We start from the raw sequence: 25537 nt of genomic DNA on the forward strand, positions 1-25537 counted from the left end.
TGGATGGCAGAATTCTCCTGCAGTGCTTGGAGCATGTGATTTGATTATAATTGCCAATGTGATTTATAAGCTGGCTGGAGTATTGGTACCTGCTCAAACACAAAGCTGACCAGAGAGGGTTCGCTTTGAGATCTTTAACAACTCTCAAACTCTCTGCTTTGAAATTTAGCTTAATAAATTCAATACAAAGCATTTTATCTGAAACTACTAAATGATTAGTTTTAACTGTGGAAATTCACAGTTCTTGAAGGCAAATTAATGATTTTGAAGTGCCACAATTTCTCTATTACCAGTAGTAAATGCTATGTCAGAACCAGGATATGTTCTGTTCATTAACTTTAATGAATAATGCACACATACAAATCAGAAAAATTAGTTCTCAAATTCTCATTGAGCAATGGCCACAATTTTAGAAAGCAATCTAGAAGTGTCTCATGGTTCATTTGGTAGGTATACTGCAAATCTGGAACGTCATAGGTGTCATCTCTGCTTTGTGCTGAGTTAGTTGATCTCAGTGGATTTAGTCATGTGGGAGGTGACATAAGTACCATCACCAGTCTAGGGAGTGGAAAAATCCTGCACCTCATTGCTATTCAGAATTGCTGTGGCAAAATGTACATTGACTAAGAGAATGATTGTGCAGGCTGTGCCAATGGATAGGTCAATTAGTCATTGCTTGCCATCTAGATTCTCACACAATGAATGACTGTTAGTCTGAAGTGCTGACTGCCACAAACACATGTGGTGCCATACCCCAGCAGGGATTAGTGCTTCTAGAAGTGTGAAGGTAAAAATTACAAGGAAAAGGTGATAGATTTTCTGTTGCAAGCTTTGGGTTCCGTTCCCTTATTTTAGTATCTATTTAACCGTAAAGAAATAAAATTACCTTTCACTCTTACAAAGAAGTAACATCACAAGAATTGGAACATAATTCAGAAAAACTGAAAAATAAGCAAGAAGGTCCTGCTGAAGGCCCTACTACGTAGGATATCGAGACAGAGACAGATCATTTGGCCCAGTCAGTCTGTGCTGGCCTTTATGCTTCACTTGAGCCTCCTCCCTTCTTTCCTTATCTAAGTATATCATTGTACCTCTTTATTCCCTTCTCCCTCATGCTTCTCTAGCTTCCCTTTATTTACATCTATACTATTCACTTCATCCACTACCTGTAGTGGTGAGTTCCACATTCTCACCATTCTTTGGATAAAGAAGTTTCTTCTGAATTCCCTATTGGATTTCTTGGTGACTATCTTACATTGATGGCCTCTAGTTTTGCCCATGTGAAAGCATTCTGTTTGTATCCACTCTATCAAAACCCCTCATCATTTTAAAGACCTTTGAGGTCAAAACTCAGCCTTTTTTCAAGAGAAAAGAGACCCAACCAGTTCATCCTTTCCCAGTCTGTATTTTTTAAAAATTTATTCTTTCATGGGATGTGAGCGTCACTGGCTAGGCCAACATTTAATGCCCAAACCTAATTGTACTTGAGAAAGTGGTGGTGAGTCACCTCCTTGAACTGCTGCGGCCCATGTGGTGTACATACACCCACAGTGCAGTTTGGGAGGGAGTTCCTAGATTTTGTCCCAGCGACAATGAAGTAACAGCGATAAATTCCCAAGTCAGGATGGTGGGTTACTTGGAGGGGAACTTGCAGGTGGTGGTGCTCCCATGCATCTGCTGCCCTTGTCCCTTCTAGGTGGAGGAGGCCATGGGTTTGGAAGCTGCTGTCGAAGGAGCCTTGGTGAGAGCTGCTGTGCGTCTTATAGATGGTACACACTGCTGCCACTGTGCATTGGTGGTGGAGGGATGTGAATGTTTAAGGTGGTGGATGGGATGCCAGTCAAGCAAGCTGCTTTTTCCTGGATGGTGTCTCAAGCCTCTTGAATGTTGTTGGAGCTGCACTCATCCAGGCAAATGGAGAGTATTCCATCACATTCCTGACTTGTGCTTTGTAGATGGTGAACAGGCTTTGGGGAGTCAGGAAGTGAGTTACTTATTGCAGAATTCCCAGCCTCTGACTTGCTGTTGTAGCCATATTATTTATATGGCTGGCCCAGCTCAGTTTCTCGTCAACAGAAACCCCCAGGATGATGATTCAGCAATGGTAATGTAATTGAATATCATGGGAAGATGGTTAGATTTTCTCTCATTGGAGATGGCCATTACCTGTCACTCGTGTCGCAGAATGTTACTTTCCACATAGCAGCCCAAGCTTGAATGTTGGCCAGGTCTTGTTGCAAATGGACATTGACTGCTTCAGGAGTCGCTAATGGTGTTGAACATTGTGCAATCATCAGCAAACATCTTCACTTCTGACCTTTTGATGGAGGGAAGGTCATTGATGAAGCAGCTGAAGATGGTTAGGCACAGGACACTACCCTGAGGAACTCCTGCAGTGATGCCTTGGGACTGAAATGATTGATCTCCAACAGCGGCAGTCATCTTCCTTTGCCCTAAGTATGACTCCAGCCAGTGGAGAATTTTCCCCCTGATTCCCATTGACTCCAGTTTTGCTCGGGCTCCTTGATGCCCACTCGGTCAATTACTGCCTTGATGACATGGGCAGTCACTCTCACCTCCCTTTGTGTTCAGTTCTTTTGTCCATATTTGAACCAAGGCTATAATGAGGTCAGGAGATGGATGGCCCTGACGGAATCCAAATCGGGCATCAGTGAGCAGGTTATTGCTGAGTAAGCGCCACTTGATTACCACTGTCAACGACGCCTTTCATCACTTTGCTGATGATCGAGAGTAGATTGATAGGACAGTAATTGGCCAAGTTGGATTTGTTCTGCTTTTCATAGATAGGATGGCAATTTTCCACTTTTCCAGGTAGATGCCAGTGTTGTACCTGAACTAGAACAGCTTGGCGTAGCTAGTTCTGGAGCACAAGTCTTTCATTTACATTGCTGGAATGTTGTCAGGGCCAATAGTCTTTATAGTAGACTGTGTCTTCCGCCATTTCGTTATCACGTGGAGTGAATTGAATTGGCTGAAAGACTGGCATCTGTGGAGACATCAGGAGGAGGCCTAGATGGATCATCTGCTCGGCACTTCTGGCCAAAGATGGTTGCAAATGCTTCAGCCTTGTCTTTTGCACTGATGTGCTGGGTTCCCCCGTCATCGAGGATGGGGATATCCATGAAGTCTCCCCTCGTTAGTTTCACCATTCATGACTGGGTGTGCCAGGACAGCAGAGCTTTGATCTGATCCATTGGTTCTGGTGATGCTCAGCTCCGTCTGTCGCATGCTGCTTCTACTGTTTGGCATGCCAGTACTCCTATGTTGTAGTTCACCAGGTTGACACAGGTATGCTTGATGCTGCTACAGGCATGCCCTTCTGCACTCTTCATTGAATCAGGGTTGATCCCCCAGATTGAGGTTAATGGCAGAGTGGGGAATATATAGGGCTATGAGGTTACAGATTGTGGTTGGCTACAATTCTGCTGCTGCTGATGGCCCATAGTGCCTTATGGGTGCCCAGTTTTGAGTTGCTAGAAATGTTCAAAGTTTATCCCATTTAGCACAATGGTAGCACCACACAAAATGATGAAGGATATCCTCAAGATGAAGATGGGACTTTGTCTGCACAAGGACTGTGCGATGGTCACTCCTACTGATATTGTCATGGACAGATGCATCTGTGACAGGTGGATTGATGAGGACAAGGTCAAGTAGGTTTTTCCCCCTTGTTGGCTCCCTCATATCTGCTACAGATTCAGCCTACTGGCAGCTATGTCCTTTAGGAATCGGCCAGCTCAGTCAGTGGCGGTGCTTCTGAGCCACTCTTGGAAATGAACATTGAAGTCTCCAATGCAGAGTACATGCTGTGCCCTTGCCACCTTCAGTGCTTCTTCCATGTGGTGTTCAAAATGGAGAAGTACCAATTCACCAGCTGAGGGGGTGAGTTGGGGGTGGTTCGGTTGGTGGTAATCAGCAGGAGGTTTCCTTGCCCATGTTTGACCTGGTGCCATGAGATTTCTTGGGGTTCAGACTCATTGTTAGGAGTCCCAGAGCAACTCCCTCCTGACTGCGTACCAGTGTCCTGCCACTGAGACAGGACATACCCGGGGATGGTGATGATGGTGTGTGCAACACTTTCTGTAAGGCAGATTCAGTGAATATGACTGTGTCAGGCCCATGCTTGACTAGTCTGTGGGGCAGCTGCCCCAACTTTGGCATAAGTCCCCAGATGTTGGTAAGGAGGACTTTGCAGAGTTGACAGAGCTGGGTGCACCATTATTATTTTCGGAGCCAAGTTCGATGCTGGGTGGTCTGTCTGGTTTAATTTCTTATCAACTTTTCCATAGCAGTTTGATACAACTGTGTGGCTTGCTAGGCCATTTCAGAGGCCATTCAGAGAGGGGTATATACTCACATTTTTGGATTCATCCTTGCAAATCTCTGCCAATGCCTCTATCCTCTTTCTAATATGGTGACTAGTACTGCACGCTTTAACTAAGCGTGGTGTAACCAAGGTTCAATACAGATTTAGCTTAACTTCCATATTTTTCAATTCTACTTCTCTAGCAATAAAGCATAGTACTTGACCTTTTTTGGTGGCCTTGCTAACCTGTGGACAACTTTTAGTGATTTGTGTGTTTGTACTCCAAGATCCCTCTGTTTCTTTACCCTTAGACTTGCAGGTTCCAAGTACTAGTGACCTGCCTATTCTTCCTACCAAAAGATACTGCTTTACATTTTTCTTTGTTGAACTTGATTTGCCAATCCTTCGCTAATCCTGCAAGTTTATTAATAGCATCCGTAATTTGTTGCAGTGTGGAATTAATGTCTTGAACTATATATTCTGAATAACCTTTATTAAGGGGGAAATATAGTCTTCAGTGATGTGTTTTTTCTGGACAAGGTGGTACACTTGTACAATCGTTGGAAGACTGGCTTAAATTTTCACAGAACTACAGACAGTTTCCATTTCCAGCACCTCTTTAGTGCAGCTGGGCTACACAGAAATAAACAAATTTAAATCTTACTGTTAAATGCTAATGGCCTTCCAATCCAAATTATAATTCTTTCATTGTTGTTGTCTCTTAAAATTGAAATTTTAAGGTAAGGTTATTTCTTCTTTTGGTAACAGTGAGACTTTTCTGCCCCATTCAAAAAGTGTCAGTATCTATCATTTTCAATTCAAAGATCAATTTCCCTTTTGATCCCTTACAGCTAATGCAGAGGAAAAATTCATCCTGGTAGTCTGAACGCAAAAAAATGGGATTTGTATGTGACAATGACTTCCTATGCCAGCCAGTCTTAATTTTTTTTTGTACAGGAAATGGGAGTCATTATGGAGCTCAGGAAAAAGGGGTGTACATTAAGGTATAAATGTTTCCGCAGCTGTGAATCCAGGGGATTTCATCTTTTTCAAAGTCAGAGTTTCAGTTTACTTTTGAATAAATCACGAGCCCACAGAGTGCATATTACCTGAGACAAATAATCCCAATTGCACATATTACTTTCATATTAGGGTGCTCAGCTGATGAAATCACTGCAGTTGAGACTGCGTAAAACCCTGCCAAAAATTGGAAAATCAAGCCTTTGTTATGATTAAATGCAAAGACTAGCTCATCTCTTGATTCCTCAAAATCTCTCAGCCATCTACAGAACTCAAGTCAAAAGTAAGGTAGAATATTCACCAACATCGCAAGAACACTCAAGAAGCTCAACATCAACCTGCCATTGGGCTTAACAAGCACTGTTGTGGGAGTACCATCACCACAAGCTCATGGGAAAGACCCATCACCACCACCTCAGGGCAACTCAATGCTGCTTTGCCAACGTTGCCTAAACCCAAGAACAAAATTTCAAAAATAGGCAGCTGCAACACACATCCATTTTCGGTGAAGCAGCCGTTTTGAAGGGCATAATGTTTAGCGTTGCAGTAGAAAGAGTTCAGACTGCACTGCTTCTTGCGTAACACTATTTTTGACTCCATAACTGCTGAGATGTGTGAACACATCTTTTTTTCCTAGCCTTACAATTAAGAAGAATTGTTCTTTCATAGTTTTTACAAGAAAGCAAGAAATACGAACATACGTACATATGAATTAGGAGCAGGAGTAGGCCAATCAACCCCTCCAGCCTGCTCCGCCATTCATTAAGATCATGGCTGATCTGAATGTAATCTCAACCCCACATTTCTGTCTACCCCCGATAATCTTTCACCCCCTTATTAATCAAAAATCTATCTAGCTCTGCCTTAAAAAAAATTCAAAGACTGCTTCCACCGCCCTTTGAGGAAGAGAGTTCCAAAGATTCTCAACCCTCTGAGAGAAAAAAATTGCTCCTTATCTCAATCTTAAATGAGCATCCCCTTATTTTTAAACAGTGACCCCTAGTTCTAGATCATTCCACAAGAGGAAACATCCTCTCCACATCCACCCTGTGAAGATTCCTCAGGATCTTAAAGGTTTCAATTAAGTCGCCACTTACTCTTCTAAGTTCCAATGGATACAAGCCTAACCTGTCCAGCCTTTCCTCATAAGACAACCCGCTCATTCCTGGGATTAGTCTAGTAAACCTTCTCTGAACTGCTAACACATTTACATCTTTCTTTAAATAACGAGACCAGTACTGTACACAATACTCCAGATGTGGTCTCACCAGTGCCCTGTACAACTGAAGCATAACCTCCCTACTTTTGTAATCAATTCCCCTCACAATAAATAATAACATTCTATTAACTTTCCTAACTACCTTCTGTACCTGCATACTTACCTTTTGTGATTCATGCACTAGGACATCCAGATCCCGCTGAATCTCAGAGCTCACCATTACATAATAGACCTCTTTTTTATTCTTCTTGCCAAAATGAATGATTTCACATGTGCCCACATGTGCTCCATTTGCCAGATCTTTGCCCACTCACTTAACCTATCAATGTCACTTTGTAGCCTCCTTACGTCCTCTTCACACTTTACTTCCCTACCTATCTTTGTGTCATCAGTAAATTTAGTCACCATTCCTTCAATCCCTTCATCCAAGTCATTTATATAAATTGTAAAAAGTTGAGGGTCAGCACTAATCCCTGTGGCACACCACTTGACATATCCTGCCAACCAGAACAAAACCCATTTATGCCAACTTTCTGCTTCCTGTTAGCTAGCCAATCTTCTATCCATGCCAATATGTTACCCCCTACACCATGAGCTTTTATTTTCTGCAACAGCGACAAATAACACAGGATATTTGATCCACCAAGATCACTTATTTCACAACCGCTTCAGTCATAGAACGTATAAAACTGCCAACTGCCAAATTTCTCCCTCCCTCTTCAGTAAATTGAATGAAATTACAAACCAAGTGTATAACCTTGCATCCTACATTACACATTCAGAATCAGTTGCCTTCATTAACATGTTTTATGGTGCAAGTAGCACAGGAATCCTTGTGTTCTGCGCAGCAGCCATTTATTTCTGAACATTGCTAAAAGATTCTCCACTCTGGTTTTAAATCAAATATTCACCCAGTTTTTTAAAAAGAGTTAACAGTTTTACAATAAAATGAAATGGTGTAGCACAGTTTAAATGGCAATTTGTTTGAAAATTTTCAAATCATTAGTGGATTTGTTTCAAGTTAGAATTTGAAAATACCTTTGTATCACAGGATTGCAACCGACCACATGCAAACCTCTATAGGCTACATTCCACAGCACAATGGCTTAGAGGTTCAGAAAACCAATGATAACCTCAAGAAATTTTGACTCTGATTAATGAACTCGTTGCAGCAAAATAAATATAGGGAAAGAAGGACTCTGTATGCTAATTTCATATCCAGGGTTACACAATATAAATAATACAGGACTGAAAAGTAAATAGTGGGCAGTGGCCCATGATGTTCAATTTTCCAGTGGGGAAAATGCCAGTGGGCAGGATTTTATGAGTCGGTGAGTGGGGGCGGGGCCCGCTTGCTGACGTGTAAAATGATGCACGGTGACGTCGGGGGGATCTCCTGACATCACCGCGCCCCATTTAAATTTTCAGGAAGGCGGGGGCGCAGCAAAATCAGCTGCGCGCCTGCCAACCTGTCAATGGCCAATTAGAGACCGTTGACAGAGTCAGTTATGTAATTAACGGACCTGCCCGTCCAACCTTAAGTTTGGCAAGCAGGCCAGAAGCCCCAGCACAAACTAGAAAAAGCATGAAACCTCATCCATGGGTGGGATGAGGTCTCATGTAGGTTTTAAAAAATTTTAATAATGTTTTTGTGGACATTATGGACATGTCCCACCTCATGTGACAGTGTTACATGAGGGGACATGTTGGGATGTTTTACTTTTCTATTTTTAGGTTTTGTACATTTTGAGCCGATCTCCCTGAGGCAGCACTTAGCCTCAGGGAGATGAGTGCGCTCTTTTGTGTGCATGCGCGAAAGAACACACACTTGATTTTGGGATTCCCCCCCGCCCACACAGGGGGTGCATAGTGCTTGTGTGTGGACGTCATGCTACGTGGGCCTTAATTGGCCCGCCCACGTAAAATGGCACTGCGCCTCCGATCGGGGGTGCCGGTCGGAAGCGCGCCTGTGTACGCCCGCCTGCCCTTCAACTTCCCCCCCATGACGGGGGGGAAATTCAGCCCAGTGTAAACGTTACTGAGGTTTCTCAGCACGTTGGCTGTAAATGCAATAAATGCTATTGAGAAAGATCTTGACATAACTTAATATAGTATACCTGGAGGTGGTTCTTTGGAAATGTTTGTCTCTGTAATATAAGTTAAATGTGTATTATTTTACAGAACAACTGCTGGAGTTCATGCATCAGCTCCCTGCTTTTGCCAACATGACTATGTTTGTCAGGCGCGAACTATGCTCGGTCATGATCTTCGAGGTAGTGGAACATGCAGGAGCAATAATAACTGATGATGGAAAAGAGGTAACCACTACAATCATCTGTTTTTTAAAATATTTATATTTCGTGAAACTTCACTAAAATTATTTTCATTTTATCTGAAGGGAAGTTTGCAGCCTTTCTATTTTCTCCTTAAAGCTTGTCTGCTTCTCTGGCTTCAGGCTGACTGTGGCCAAGACAATCTTTTCCCAAGCTTCTGTTAACACAACTGAGCCAAATGGGAGCTGCCTGGGAGTAGTCGACATGATTCTTCCCTCTGTTTTCTCTTGACCCCTCTGGAATTGGCTTGGGCTCCAATTCTTCTCAGCAGTGAAGGTTAGATTAGGAGTTTTGTGAAGTGGAGATATCAAATTTGGACTCTGTGATTCATGGTCTTGCAAGAATTGTTGCAAGTAATAAAAACTGTTGAAATATTTGAATGAGTGTTATTCGGAGTTTTGCTGCCTGTAAACAAATGAACATGTGTGCAAGAGTACTTCACCCTCAATTCTTGAATAAGTAATGGAAGTATTTTGCTCCTGGGATGAAGGGGTTGTCTTACGAGGAAAGGTTGATTTGTTTGGGCCTATACTCTTTGGAGCTTAGAAGAATGAGAGGCCATCTTAATGAAACATACAAGATTCTAAGGGGGCTTGACAGGGTAGTTGCTGAGAGGGGTTTCACCTCATGGGGGAAATAACGAACTAGGGGGTAAAGTTTCAAAATAAGGGGTCTCCCAATTAAGACAGGGATGAGGAAGTATTTCTTCTCTGAGGGTTGTTAGTATTTGGAATTATCTGCGCCCAGTGCACAATGGAAGCTGAGCCATTGAATATATTCAAGGCTGAGTTAGATTTTTGATCCACAAGAGAGTCCAGGGTGATGTGGGGGTCAATGGCACAGCCCCCACTGTGCGCAGGCAGGAAAGTGGAGTTGAAGCTATGGCCTGGTCAGCCATGATCTTAATGAACGGTGGAGCAGGCTGTAGGGGCCAAAAGGCCTGCTCCTGTTTCTTATGGTTTTATACTTCTAATAGCAAATTTAAGAGCTATATTGCAGTGTTCTTTATGCTTTCGTACCAGTTGTTCTGAGGGCTTCTCCTGGGCATTCCAGTACTATTCAGCTGCACACCTTCTGACCTTTTCAAATCCAGTCTCCTGTTTTTATAACCATGTTGACAGTAAACTCAGTACTAGGGGCAGGTAAAATCCATTATAGGCTGATATCAGACAAAACCTGAGGCTTATATTGCAAAGTGGGTACATGTTTTCATTGTGGTAGCTGCTCCAAAAGCAGAAGATTTTCTGTTAGAGCCCCATCTAAATAATTTGAGCATAACTTTTATTTACATTTTGATTTTTTTTGTAAGTGTGAAAGCTTTGTTTCAAAATAATATATTGAACTGACTGAGGAAAAATTACTGCATAATGACAGGATCACATTATGATGCAGCTGAGGATACTGCCAGTTGTTTGTTTGATCTTATTTCAATGCAAGTTAATTTCAGCCTTCTCACAGTTAAATTACTGAATGCCACTGAAAGCCCCCATTTTCATTTTTCTGTTATTCCTGAAACCCAGGAAGGAAAAACTCCTCTTATCTACCTTTATCAATTTTCCTGGTCCACTGAGTATGAGGCAAGCAGCCAACTCCAAGTAGTGCACCAGGGTTACTTTAAATTTGGCCGCTGGGAAGCATATGGCAGCAATTCATAAATACCTCATAAATACTCTGTGTTATAAATCTCTTGACTATTTTGTTTTTTGCAAAGATGTTGATGCTGAGACTCCCTCTTTTGGAAAATGAGAATGGTGTTTACATTGCCAAATTTTATCCATGCTTGACTGTACCAGGTTTCAGACTAGTAATAGTAATTGATCCAAGCTCTTATACTTATTTGTTAGGGCATCTAATACAGTTAAAAGCCACCAATTTATGACACAAGTCATTTTCAGTGTGTCTCTTTCTCAAATTACTTTGAGGAAGGATTCTGTTCATTAGCAAAATTGTAAATATGTAGAAAAATAAGATGTTTATGGCAATGCTATTAATAGCAGTGAGCATAAATCTCTATCTTGTTTGTCATGGGTATTGTAGCAGAGGATAGATTCCTAGAATATTTGAGGCTTTTAAATTTATGATTTTATATGAACACTGAGTGACTTGTGCATACGTTAAATCACAGTTTTCCTTCAATTCAATTTTGCTTTACTTCCAGCTGGAGTCCTGGTATGTTATTCTAAACGGTTCAGTGGAAATCATCGACTCCCATGGAAGATCTGAAATACTTTGCATGGGAAACAGTTTTGGTATTTCCCCCTCCTTAGAGAAACAATACATGAAAGGAATTGTTAGGACCAAAGCAGATGATTGTCAGGTAAGAACATGGTTCAAGAGCACTTTGATTATTGAAAATTTAGCAAGAGAATTTCTAATTTAGCCACACTTGGAGGGTTTGCTGTGATGACTAGTTCCTGGGCAACTGTGAAACAAAATGAAATAATTAGACCATCTCCTTGAAAGCAGCTGGGCTCTTGACACTGATAATGTGTGCATGTTGGCAGTGAATAGTTACAGTTAGTGCCAAGTACCTGACTAAGATGAGAATTTGCATACTAGTCAAGACTGATAGTTTCTGTCTGATCTTCTTTCCCCATCTCCTACCCAAAGAAAGCAGATTTCAACAGTTTTGATGGAATTCTCGTGAGAGATAATCAGAATGACCTACAAAGTGAGGAGGGTAACATTTTATTATTGTTTTATTCTTTTATGGATGCGGGCATCGCTGGCAAGGCCAGCATTTGTTGTTCATCCTTCTTGAACCGTTGCAGTCCATTGGAGCTGGTTGGGAGGATTAGGTGGAAGTGCAAGGTACATTCAATTGTTATGATCACAGTATACTGTAGAAAAATGTAGGATCGATAACACTAACAGTACATAAATCTGAAGAGGCCTCCTCATCCCAGCTGTCTCTAAGATTTGTTTGCAGGTTTATTACTGCAACTGTTGTCATTAAGTAACCAGTAAATCTGCACTGACATTTTTTAGACTTACTAGTTTCTAGTGTTATAAGATATGGGCCCAGATCTTCTGTTCTCCAGAATACCCAGTGCTGGGGGACCCCTCAGAAATCCCCGCACAAGGACTGCACAGGAATTGCCCAGGAAGTTTCAACTTCTGTCAGGCAATTATCCTGCATCTGGAACCCTCTGGATCTCCGATTTAAGGTCAGAGATATCAGATGGTTCCAACTTAACTTAGCAGAATAGTTACTCATGAGAAGTTAGAATGATTAAAACCAGTTCTAACTCCTAAGTGACTATGCTACTGAGTAACCTCATCCCCCCCATCCCTCCTGCCATAAATGACAAACACCCAATCCCCTGACTACCCCTCCCTGACTCCCCCCTCATCCACTTACCTTACACACTTACCTATTCCTCTAGCTTGTCAGTGTGGTTGGGACATTTAAACTTACAGGAAAACAGCAGCTAATGCTATAAAAAAAGGATGTGGCTTCAATTCCCCGGCGCTCTTACACTGCAGTGAAAGACTCCAGGTGCAGCTATGTTCCTCATTTCTCAGCATGCCCAGGTCAGAAGTACAGACGAGAAATGTGGAGCTTCAGACTAAGGTAGGAAAATGGTGATTGTCACTCCACGGATTCTGTTTGTGAGGTTAAGATTATTGTACTCGCCAATTGAGGGTTCTCTAAGCTTCACGTGGTACTGAATATACTGATACCTCAGTGGGGTACATGCACCAGGCAACGTGACACTGAATGATGGAGATGGAAACTTCTTAATTTGATGCCTGGTCTATGCTGAATTAGCCATGTATTCATGGGTGTCTGCAGTTAGCCTCAGCATCTGTGGGCTATAATGCGGTTAATATTGGCTCCCTTATTCCAATTCAGCAACATCTGCAGAAATGAGTATGTCAGGACAGAATCAGATGAGTTTGTAACCTTCCCGTCCCATCTAAATCAGTCATCTGCCAACATTTCTTATCTGAGCTTGTTTGTGAACAGTGATCATTTCTTAAAGGCTCTGGTTAAGTAGCATGAGTTAACATCTTGAGGAAAGAAAGGAAGAAAATTGATGTTTCTTTTACTTTTACATTGTAGTGCAGTGTCACTCATGTACATGGGTAACTTTTCAATTTTTAAATCTTCATGCCTATTGATCATCATTATAAATCTGATAAGTGGAATTTTTGTGATGCTCTTTATGCATAATGATCTGACATAGTGTGATGTGCTTTATTTATTTTATGTTGTGATATCTGAAAAGGTTGCTAGAGCACACAGGTTATAGGAAACCTACGATTAATCTGTTGGTATCCTAGTCCATTTTTGGCATGTTTTATGTGCCCCAATAATCATCAGAATGAAACGTGTGAGAAGTATGCCCATGTTATAGTTGCTTCCACTTGCACTCTATTGTGCCACCCAATAAGAAAAATACATGCAATTTTACAACTTTTGCAGCCTTTAAGTAGGAACTTCCAAGAAATATGATCGTCTTGTGCAGAAACATCTTAAACTAATCTAATCTCACTGTCACTCATTATATGTGTGTAAAAGTCTAAGTATACTTGGGGCTCTATCTCTTGACAAATTGACTTTAATTTATAAAATGTGCTTAATCTAACCATTTTTTGGTTTCTTTTTCTATCTTGTGACAGTTTGTAAGTATAGCTCAGCAGGATTACTGCCGGATTCTGAATCAAGTGGAGAAGAACACTCACAAGGTTGAGGAGGAAGGGGAGATAGTAATGGTGAAAGAGCATAGAGAACTGGATCGTAGTGGAACAAGGAAAGGACACATAGTTATAAAGGTACAATGAGTGAAACATTGGATCATTGCAATTAATGCATTTTCGTGTTTTCAGATAGAACTATTCCTTCTTTGTTTTCCAATGTCATTACTATAATTGACTCTCCCGAAGGCAAAGTTAAATAAATTTTGCCAGTGATTATTGAAGCACTTAATCTTGATATACCATGGAAACAAAATGTCATGATCCCTTTAGATACCGATAACTTTCTGAAGGATACTTGAACTTAAAGTTAACCAACTTAAAGTAATCGCACACTTTTACTGTAACAAACTAGAAGTAACTTCGACTAAGCATTACTTTGTAGGCATTTAATATTCTAACTGCTGAAAAGATAAGCCTTATTAATGCTTTAACATGACTGGTAACCCAACAGTACAAGACATATACATTACAATACGTTTTCCACAGGATTACAGTCTTTAAAAAAGCAGTTTGCAGCCACTGCAGTGGGTTCACAGACCCCCTTTTTACCAAGTTGTAATGTCAAGTAACCATCAAAAGGTGCTTCCCTTAATTTTCAGAGAATTCCCAAACTGACTCTCAGCAGTAAGATTCACCCTGGCGATTAGTTCTTCCAGCCTCGCCAGGGTAAACCTTCCAGAGTCTTTAGACCTCCACAGGATGCGTCTCTTCAACCATAGAGCATCCTGCATTCTGCCTCAGTTCGTAGAGGACTCAGAGCCTTTCCTTCTGCTGACCACACCAGTTGCAGCCTTTTGTCTCTGTGAGACACCCCCACCACCGTGCCCCTTCTTATTTCCTGTTAAGAAACTTGGAGACTGAAAACCTGTCTACAGTGTTACGATCGCAATGGGAGGCGTGTGCAGTTTATCTAGCCCCACTACTCCACAGGTCGGACCATTAGTTTAAATGTTTAATTCACTCATCAAAATGGTGGAATATTCATTACTGTCTGACCCACAATAAAAGAGGCTTTAACCTGGCTTTTTTTCAATAAACTCAGAATGATTGATTTATTGTAAAAGGAAACTTAGTTTTAAAACAAGTTGCAAGAACTGATTAAAACACAATTTGTAATCAGGAAGTGTAACTATCTATCCCTTTTAAAATTCCCCAACATGTGCACACACATGTATACACATACAATCTCTCTCTCTCTCTCTCTCTCACATTCACACACACACACACACCCACCCCAGGTTTTTGACATTTTTGTCCCTCGTGTGTGGACAGTTTGCTAGCGCTAGTAGATGTCTGGAGGTTCTCACCAACAGTGCTTCAGCATGGAGGGAAATAGAGCCGGATCAGTCCTTCTTATCTCGGTCTCTCAGGTTTCCAAATACAGATAAGCTCCCCTGAGATGAGGATTCCTGGCTGGATACTGATAACCATACTGTATTTCATGCAAGGCAAGGAGAGCATGAGCTGGGCAGCTGTTCGCTTTTCAGTTCATTCCCAACTGTATTCAAAGCAACAAGTTCAAAACATAAAGCTCTCTGTCAGGTGATTTCCAGTAAATCACCAGTCCTTGCCTTAAAAAGTTTTTTTCCCCCATTAATTAAAGTGTTTGCAGTTCAAATAGACAAATAGCTCTCCTCTGCAATTGGAAAACTGGTCATTTAGCTGACATCATGTGATTTGTTGGAAAAGGCATACTTGCTCTAGTCCAAGGTGAACTTTGGATTTTTAAAAAATCCAGGTCAGCTCTCAGTTGTCCAAATAATGCAATATCCTTCCAAATTTTAAAAGAAAATACAGTTCTTAAAGATATGGTTCTAACAACAGTTAACCCAGCTGCTCCTGCCTTTGTTTTCAGATTTGTACATTTTACACCTTGCTCCCATTCAGTCTCAAACTGGACACCCCTCCCCAATTCCATGGTAACCAAGCCACCTAGGGTTGTTGGGCAGAATGCAAAGATCACATGACCCTCTTCATTCCTCCATTTTACCTTGAATTAAGGAGGGTCTCAAAACATAATCATCTAATAAATCCTTGCATTCATAACAAAAATTACTTACAAAATCAGCCAATTAATTATCAGCTGCATTAGACTGTTTAAAATAAATTCAGATTTTTATTTCTAGGTAACAATTATCTTGAAGATTTTTGCAAACCTGTGACAGTTCACTCCCTGAAACAGATTTGCGCTTTCTCTTAAAAAATAGATATTTAAAGTCTTGTAAACCTTATAAAGCATGTTATTCATATCATTCTGGTTGGCTAAGTCAGAAGTGCCATACCTGGTGATAACAGATGTTGTAGGGAAATCGTAGCTTGATGAATAGACTCTCATTGATATAGTAAAGCTTCCACTTTTTATGTGATAACCCTTTCCATTGTTTAAAAATCAGTTGAAAACTTATCTCTTTGATCATACCTTGAGTCACCTCCCTAATTCTCTTTCCATCATTGCTAGGTACCTGGTTATTTTCACTTCTGAAATACTTTGGAATGTTTTATTATGTTAATGTTAATATAAGGTGCAAGTTCTTGTTGAGTGAACAGGCAGAAGAATTTGCAATGAACAGCAGTTTGAATGTTTAAAAGCTTATTTAATAAATATTGTCATCGGTTGTTGATGTGATCCAGTTTGTTGCTGCTCTCAATATGATTCACCTATGTCAGGCTGAGACACTTCAACTTTTTCTTTCCTCATACTTCTTTATTTCAGTAGTGTCACTGTGGCTGTGGTATAGGGGTCTGGTATTTACACGGTTAATGTGGAACTGAGTACAGTGTCACTGAAGCAGTGATGTAAGAAGACCCAGACTTAGGATCAGTATGGTGTTGGGCAAAGACATGTTAAAAGCTAGAGCATCAATGTATATTTACAAGTAGTTAATAAAGACTTGCTGTTAACATACAGAAGACTACGAAGACTTCCTTAACAGATGTGTTTGTAACCTACACCATTACAACATGGTGACAGCTAGGGATCAAAAAGACCTCACCTCACAAGAATGCTGAAATACAAAGAAGACAATCTTAAACGGATTCTGAAGTGAAGAAAACACCCAATTGAATCTACAGATACTGAGAAAAATTGTCAGAAAAGTTTCATACGGAAGAACCTGGAAGCTAAAGGGAGACGTTTTCCTGCAGCATTAGACTTCAATGAATGTTCTTTGGAAGTCCAGCTTCAGAGTGCAGAGTCAACAGAAGCTGCAAAGGTGAGATAAATCTTTTTAACTCCCAGGCTGCAGCCAGTCCTGAGATGCCCCTTTTGCTAATTCAGTCAGAAGTGCTGTTTGAACGAAACCTGTCCATAATCCTGATCCCTGACTGCGAGCCTCAACATATGGCCTCTGAGTTGAAAAGAAAAAAAAATGATTAACTTAATTTTTGGGACCTCATGACTGTCAGAATCCTTAAACAGCAAACCTGCGGTTAATTTAAAAGCCCCACTACTTGCAACACTACATTTCTGAATAAATCAAGTCAGCAGAGAGCTGACCCACGCAGCCATTGTTGAAAAAGGTTTCAGACAGGAGCGCATCACCACCATTTTGCGCTCCCTGCCAAAACCAATGCAGGAACTCTCCTTGGTCTCCGAAGAGTCTGGTGACGCCATCTTGAAATTTGGAGAACTGCAGCAAGCTCCGCTGAAGAGAAAGAAGTTATAAAAAATGGAAGGCAGAGTTCAAAACTAGCCGTCAAATATCTTTTGTCTGTTTTAAAAATTCATCATAAGCAACTTGTTTCCAACGTTTCCTGCAGGGAGAGCAGTTGATGAATTAAAACGAAAATCCCGCAATCACACCAGGAGCCTGCCAAAGCTGACAAGTGTGAGAAGAATAGAGAGAGAGAGAGAATAAAAAATTGCTGCTGGGAAGTCATTTTGGAGAAGAAAAATGGTTACTGTACAGCCATTCTTAAAAGGGCAATGACATTTAAAGCTGGAACTACAGAAAAGCAGAGAGGAAAAAAAATGATTACTGTATAGCCATTGTTAAAAGGCTAACAACATTTAAAGCTGCGACTGCAGATTAAATATTAAATGGCCATGGATCAAAAATGCAACTTATAGATCAGTTTAGACTCATCCCAGGGCCAAGGCAAATGAAAAACTGGGTGTCCTGTAGAATGGCATTTTTACATTTCTAGGCAACATCTGGTCTCAGTAAGAAATCATAAATAGTCTAGATTAATACCGTTTATCCTCATTTGGTGAACTTGCTGACAATGTAACCGTGGTGCAGTGCATTGATGAGTCCTCAACTCGTGTCAATTAACATTATTAGCCTTTGAGGAATGTTTAAAATCTTAAAGTGAAAACACGTACAGAGATTAAAAAGAGGCATTGAAAAGCCCCAGCAAAATGATGAAAAAGCAAAAGAAAACACTCAAACAAACCAAAAAAGGGCACCAGAGAAGTGCAGGGCTTTCCGGAAGCCCCAGTAATATATATTTATGGGAAGTCTGAGACAGAAGTCACAAATGATTTCCGGTTCAAAGACTTGGACACGTTTCTAGACCAGTACTAGTAGCTGGTAGTGAATGACGAGGGGCAGATCAAGAAAAAGCAGACGTACAGTCAGAGAATGCTCGTCTCGAAGCTACGTTGGAAGAACTCGACCTGAAGTATAGCCAGGCACAATAGTAGACAAGAAAGGCACAAGAAAGGAAGCCATTGCCTTGAAAAACTCTTTGATTAACCGATACGTATCCCTGGAAAAACACGAGGAGTTGGAAAAGACTTTGAATGCTACTTCAGAGAAAGCTGCATTGGAGCTATCAGTAATGACAAAGCAATACACTGAAATGCGGAGTGAGAAGATGAATTGAACAAGAAAATAAACAGTTGAAAGAGCAGCTAATTGTCCTTTAGGATCAGATTCAAAAACAGTAAACTACCCTCCAGCAACATGAGCAGCAGAATGGCAGAACAGTAGAACAAACTTAATGAGACAAAAAAACTCAAGATGAAGTATTTGAGCTTTGCAACAAAAAAGAAAACCTATTGAAGGACCTTCATACACTACAAGGATCCCTCAGGTCTAAGTTTGTTCCTCTGGAACATTACGAAGTGAAACAAAATAAATTTAATGCCACCCCAAAAGAACTGATGAACCAGTTTTCAGAGAAGACTCAGGGATGTTCAATATTTTGAGAGGAAGCTGGGAGGTCTAAGAACGAGGCTGCAGCACTGAGGGAAACAGTTGCACGTTTGGATGGAACCTTGGAAAAGCATTTAAATTCCCAGAGGCGTATGAAGAGATGAAAATCAGAAACATAGAATGGCAAGTGAAGAGAGAAGTTCTCACTGAAGAGCGTGAGATCTTTAAAAAACAATTAGTAGAAGTGCAGTTACAGAATGTGAGCTTGAAAGGTAGAACAGAGGAATTATATTCTGCCAAGGAAAAATCGCTCAATGGAAAGAATACGACATATGGCAGGAAACAAATCCTTGAGCTGATGTACGTCATCTGTAATCAGCCGCCTTCTCTCCTGAGAATTCTTCTTAGGATTCTTGCATCGCCCTGGATCTCCTCCAGACAGCGAAGGATGTCAAGACTACCACCGTCGTTAGCCGGCCAGAACGCTAAAGAGTATTCAGACTCAGATTTCACCTTCGATCTCTCTTCCCCCATTGCAAAGCAGGTTTGCCCTTTATCATTCCAGGTCCCGCAAAGTCCCCAATGGTCAGACCAACCTACTGCCCACAGGATTACTATGACACCTCCAGTGGTAGTGGTACCAGAGAATGATCAGTCTGAGAAGCTTCTACTTCCAACTATGATGATGGTACAGTTGGTTGACACAGCAACTACTCGGCACACTGAAACGTCTAGCCAGGATGCCACAACCACAATCGATGCTGGACCCTGGTATCAGTCTCTCATCATTGATAACAAAATGCAGAGGTGAGTGTACCACTAAAACTTATTCTCGCCACAGGATTGCTGTTCCTCAGCCACAAGACTTTGAGGTGGCCCACACAGAGAAAGAAGGAGGAAAAGCAGCGCCAAGGAGATGAATACCATGTTCGTCCACTCCGCAAGAAACGATCAAGAGTAACAGCAACTATGGATCAATGCAACGGCGAAACTGACCAGGCGTGGGTCAACATAAAACACTGGAAGAAAAGAATGAAAGCATACACAAATGCCAGTCCAACCTCCAAGCCAACAGCAAGAAGCAGAACCAACAGAGCCCACCACTCCTCCGACAGAATGGCGAACGAGATGTGGAAGGGTTATAAGGTCTCCAGACGTCTTGAACCTCTAACTTCAAGGACTTGAAGTGGGGGAGATGGGGTGGTGAGAATGTCGTTAATGCTAATAGCAATAGTGTTGGAATAGCATTAAGGTTCTAACAATAAGGTAAATGCAGAAGACTTATCACAAGGTAAGACTTGAAATAAACTAATAAAACTCTATATCCATGGGATAAACACTTGGTAAGAGGTGTAGCATAACGGTCTGGTATGTACAGGGTTAATGTGGGACGAGCACAGTACTACTCACACAGTGATGTAAGAAGGCACATGACCCGGACCTAGGGTCAGTGTGACGTTGGGCAGAGACATGTTAAGATCTAAAGATGGAGATAGCTCCATGCATGTACCTTTTACTGTGTGTATATATATATATATATATATATATATATATATGTATATTTACATGTAGTTAATAAAGGCTTGCTGTTAACATACAGAAGACTACGAAGACTTCCTTAATGGGCATGTTCAATAATCATTTCAACAGTGGCTATTTGCCATTTTTAACCAAAATTAGAAAACAGATTCCCAGGCCTCTACCAACACTGCTTTTAGGATGTGAGTTCAAAGCCTGGTATGAGAGCCCTTCCATTTCTTTTTTATGGCCCCTTCCCTCGGTTTTCCGATCTCACACCAGCTTGTTTTCATTGAGGATCATGTAATGGATCCATCAGCGCATTACTGTGATACACTAATCTTACATTGCTCCTCGTGCATATTCAGGAGCAAAAAAATGCATGCACCCAACATTGCATTGCCTTCCACCTTACTCAGCTCAGCTATTTGTCCTATTATAAAAGAACGAAGATCTTGCAGTTATGTAGTGCCTTTCACATTATCAAGATATTTCAAAGTGTTTCATGGTCAATTAAGTGCTTTTGAAATGTAGCCACTGTTGTACTATAAAGAAGAGTCCATATAGCAAGATGCTACAATTAGCAGAGATAATGACAGATAAACATTGACTAGGACACCAAGAAAACTTATCAGCTCTTCAAATTCACATAGTACCATGGGATCTTTTACGACCCCTTGAGTAGTCATTTTAAGATCTCAGCTAAAATATGGCACCTCTGACACTTCAACAGTCCCTCAGTATTGGACTGAAGTCTCACCTTGTATTATGTGCTGCGGCCTCTGGACTGGGGCTTGAGCCCATAACCTTCCAACTTATAGCTAAGAGTGCTACCACTGAGCCAAAGATGACACACAATGAATGTTTTTCAGTATTTATGTAAAAACAAAACATCTGATTTGCACGATGTATAATGCTTCATTAGTTGAAAGTTGACCTTTAGTTATGTTAATTTATATTAAAATCTCTCAACTTCCAAACATATTGTTGAACCACTTGCTTTACTTTACTGTTGATTGCAGGTTGAAATCCTAGGAGTATGGTTGACTTTCATTTTTAAGACCTTTGAATGACTTTGTCCATGTTATCTACTATAAACAAAATAGAATAGCATTTCTGCCTTCACATATGCTTACATCTATGCTGAGAGGAAGCCAAAAGCAAACTCGGATAATTGTTGTTGAAACAGTGGGGAAATGGAAGGTATTGATGCATATAGCTTCTCTGTTGAGTGAAGAACCATTCCCATAACATCCTGCCAAAACAAAAAATATTTGTTTCTTGGTAAAAAGTCTGAAAGCATGGTTGCCCGGTAATATAGATGTCCACAAATGATTTTGCAGTGTGACAATTGAAGGCCCCGTGATTTAATAAACATGAGGCACAACATTTTACAGCCCCTTCCCCTGAAGGGTTTTTCTGGTCCCGCCAAAGTCAGTGGACTTCTGAACAGCTGGCCGCATTTTGTGGCCCCACCCCTGCCGTGACAAGGTCATAAAATTCCACCTGAAGAACACAAGCAAAACGTATCACTGCCTCACTCACAGTGAACACAGATTTCTATTAGCTGAACCAGTGAGTAATGTTTGAAAATTTGCCAAGATGGAGAAAGTGTTTTAACTAAAAAAAAAAGTGGAAAGGAAAAGAGTAACTGAACTGATTTTAATAACATTTCAGGGAACACCAGACAGACTCATTAGGCATCTCGTTGAAGAGCATTCCATTGTGGATCCCACGTACATAGAGGATTTCTTGTTAACATGCAGAACGTTTCTGTCAGGCCCTATGGAAGTTGGAGAAAAATTGCTGGAGTGGTTTAACGTTGATAGCCTTAGGGACAAGGTCAGTCTGAAGAATGTTATTAATTTCCAATAAATGAAAGCAAGATAATGGATATTTGAAGACCAAATGTTTTTTTTAAGTGTGCTTGTGTAAATTGCCATTTGGTGTGGATACATGTCTTGGAATTGACAAAGATATACAGCAACCAACTGTTAATTAAAATATGCAATTAAGTTTATACCAAACTCATTAACATGTTTTGCAACTCTTTTTATGTGTTATACTTCTGAATTCCAAACAATCTTGTTTTAGGTAACGAGAGTTGTGCTCTTGTGGGTGAACAATCACTTCAATGATTTTGAAGGAGATCCTGCCATGACCAATTTTCTTGAGGAATTTGAAAATAAGTTAGAAACTGCAGTAAGTATATAAACCGCAGTAGTATATGAAATTCTTGACACATCAGTAAATGTTTTAACATATTGCAAAGCCAAGTACAAGAGTGATCACCAGTATGATAAAAAATATTATAAAAATATAATTTCAAATTAAACATCGCAAGTTAACTACATCAACAACATGAACAAGCGACAAATAGAGAATAAATTAAGTTTGAAAATGAACATGGAGTGAATGTAGTGTGGGAAGTAATATATGATTTATAAGGAATATAAACTTTTAGAAAAATAGTTGGTTATAGAACTGATGCATGCCTCCAAGCAACCTTGTCCATTGCCTGCAAGCAATTTACATTTACCCACTGTTATCTCTGGCACTTTAATTTTGCAATTCATGGGGCACTGTTGAGCAATAAACTACTCAAACTTCAATTTTGCAATTTATCATGTCACTGAACTTGGGCAATATTACTGCCTTATAAAGATTCCAGGCTGTCCATTCTTTTTCTATATACTTACTGTAGAATGTCATTAATCAGTTGTATATTAGTTCGGATCAGATTGATGAGATAAAGAAGGACACCACCACCCTCACCAAAACTGTCCCTTCCCTCACTACCTTCCCCTCCCACCACCACCACCATTATATTTACTCTGTGTTCATTTTCAACGTAAACCATTCTCTTGTTCCTGTTGTTGGTGCAGTTAACTTGTCATGTTTAGCATTGTTACATTTGTTGATTTTTTAAAAATGGAAGTGATCTAATGGCAACAATACACTGCAAAGTTTTTATCATATTAGTCATTGCTTTTGTACATAGCTTTGCCTCATGCCAAAACATTTACTAATATGTAAAGTGTCTCATATCCTCCTGCCTTATCATTCATTATTACCGAAATAAAAATCTCTCTTGTTTGAATGTGCTGTGTAGCTTCTTTTGATCAAGTAGTGTCTACTTAACTGTCACTTTTGAGATTAAAAAACAGTGAAAAAAGAATTAAAATAAAGTAAACCAAAGTTAGTTACGTTACATGTAATTGGTTGATTTTGAAATAATGTTTACTTTTGAGTTTCAGATAATAGTTATAAACCGTTCATTCTGAATCAGGTGTTTGATGTATAAGGCCATAAGACGTAGGAGCAGAGTTAGGCTATTCAGCCCATTGAGTCTGCTCCGCCATTCAATGAGATTATGGCTGATCTGATAATCCCCAACTCCACTTTCCTGCCTTTTCCTCGTAGCCCTTGATTCCCTTACTGATTAAAAATCTGTCTATCTCAACCTTGAATATACTTAATGACCCAGCCTCTACTGCCCATGCGTTAAGAAATCTACAGATTCATCACCCTCTGAGAGAAGAAATTCTCCTCAAAATCTCTGTCTTAAATGGGTGACTCTTTACTCTGAGATTATGCCTTCTGGTCCTACATTCTTTCAGAAGGGGAAGCAGCCTCTCAGCATATACCCTGTAATGCCCCTAAGAATCTTATATGTTTCAATAAGGCCACCTCTCATTCTTCTAAACCCCAATGAGTACAAGCCCAACCTACTCAACCTCTCCTCACAAGAAAATTCCTCCATACCCAGGATCAACCTAGTGAACCTTCTCTGCATTGCCTCCAATGCCAGTATATCTTTCCTTAGGTAAGGGGACCAAAACTGTTCACAGTATTCTAGGTGTGGCCTAACTAGTGCCTTGTATGGTTTTAGCAAGACTTCCCTATTTTTATACTCCATTCCCTTTGAAATGAAGGCCAGCATTCTATTTGCCTTCCCAATTGCCTGCTGAACTTGTATGCTAGCTTTTTGGAGTTCATACACGAGAACCCCAAACTCCCCTGCAGTCTTTTAACATTGAAGTAATATTCAGATCCTCTATTTTTGCCAAAGTGCATAACCTCACATTTTCCCACATTATATTCCATTTGCCAAGTTTTTTGCCCACTCACTTAACCTGTCTATATCCCTTTGTAGACTCTTTGTGTCATCCTCACCACTTGCCTTCCCACTTATTTTTGTGTCATCTGCAAACTTGGCAATAGTATATTCACTTCCCTCATCTAAGTCAGTATATATTGTAAATAATTGTAGCCCCAGCACTGATCTCTGTGGCACTCCACTAGTTACAGGTTGCCATCCTGAAAATGCCCTCATTATCCCAACTCTCTGTCTACTATTAGTTAGCCAGTCCTCTATCCATGTTAATATACAACCCCCAACACCATGGGCGTTATCTTTTTAAGTAACCTTATGTGAAGTACCTTATTGAACGCCTTTCGGAAACCCAAATATATTACATCTACTGGTTCCCCTTTATCTATCCTGCTTGTTACCTCCTCAGAGAATTCTAATAAATTTATCAGGCATGATTTCCCCTTCATGAAGCCATGCTGACTCTGCTTCATTATATTTTGCATTTCTAAATGCTTTGCTATTACATCCTTTATAATAGACTCTAACATTTTCCCAATGACAGATGTTAAGCTAACTGGCCTATAGTTACCTGTTTTTTGTCTCCCTCCCTTTTTGAATAAGGGTGTTACCTTGGCTGTTTTCCAATCCTCTGGGACTTTTCCAGAATCTAAGGATTCTTGGAAGATTATCAGCAGTGCACCCACTGTCTCTGTAGCTACTTCCTTTAATATCCTAGGATGCAACCCATCAGGTCCAGGGGACTTATCAGCCTTTAGCCCCATCAGTTTCCCTAATACTTTTTCTCTAGTGATAGTTATAATGTTTATTTCCTCCCTGCCTTTTGCCCCTTGATCATTTAGTATTTTTGGAATGCTATTAGTGTCTTCTACCGTAAAGACTGATGCAAAGTATTTATTCAACTTCTCTGCCATTTCCTGGTTCCCCATTATTATTTCCCCAGCCTCATTCTCTAAGGGGCATGTGTTCATCTTATCTCTTCCTTTTTAGGTATGTATAGATGCTCTTGCTGTCCATATATATGTATATATATTACTTGCTAGTTTACCCTCAAAGTTTATTTTCTCCCTCATTGTTTTTTTTGGTCATCTTTTGTTGGCTCTTAAAACTTTCCCAATCCTCTGGCTTACCACTAACCTTTGACACATTGTATGTTTTTCTTTCAATTTGATACTATCCTTAGCTTCCTTAGTTAACCATGGT

The 25537-nt window shown here is 40.4% G+C and overlaps 1 protein-coding gene across 9 annotated transcripts in view; it reads left to right on the forward strand.

The window, feature by feature from the left end:
• The window catches only part of rapgef6 (Rap guanine nucleotide exchange factor (GEF) 6), a 419806-nt gene that overhangs the window by 299712 nt on the left and 94557 nt on the right, over positions 1-25537 (forward strand). For all 9 annotated transcript variants that reach the window (XM_041193252.1, XM_041193254.1, XM_041193259.1 and 6 more), the window contains 5 exons: positions 8748-8884; positions 11058-11216; positions 13526-13678; positions 21898-22062; positions 22315-22422. In XM_041193252.1, coding sequence (XP_041049186.1) covers positions 8748-8884; positions 11058-11216; positions 13526-13678; positions 21898-22062; positions 22315-22422 — 722 coding nt within the window. The remainder of the gene's footprint in view (positions 1-8747; positions 8885-11057; positions 11217-13525; positions 13679-21897; positions 22063-22314; positions 22423-25537) is intronic.

Source organism: Carcharodon carcharias, chromosome 8, assembly GCF_017639515.1.
Source record: "Carcharodon carcharias isolate sCarCar2 chromosome 8, sCarCar2.pri, whole genome shotgun sequence".
NCBI classification, from domain to species: domain Eukaryota; kingdom Metazoa; phylum Chordata; class Chondrichthyes; order Lamniformes; family Lamnidae; genus Carcharodon; species Carcharodon carcharias.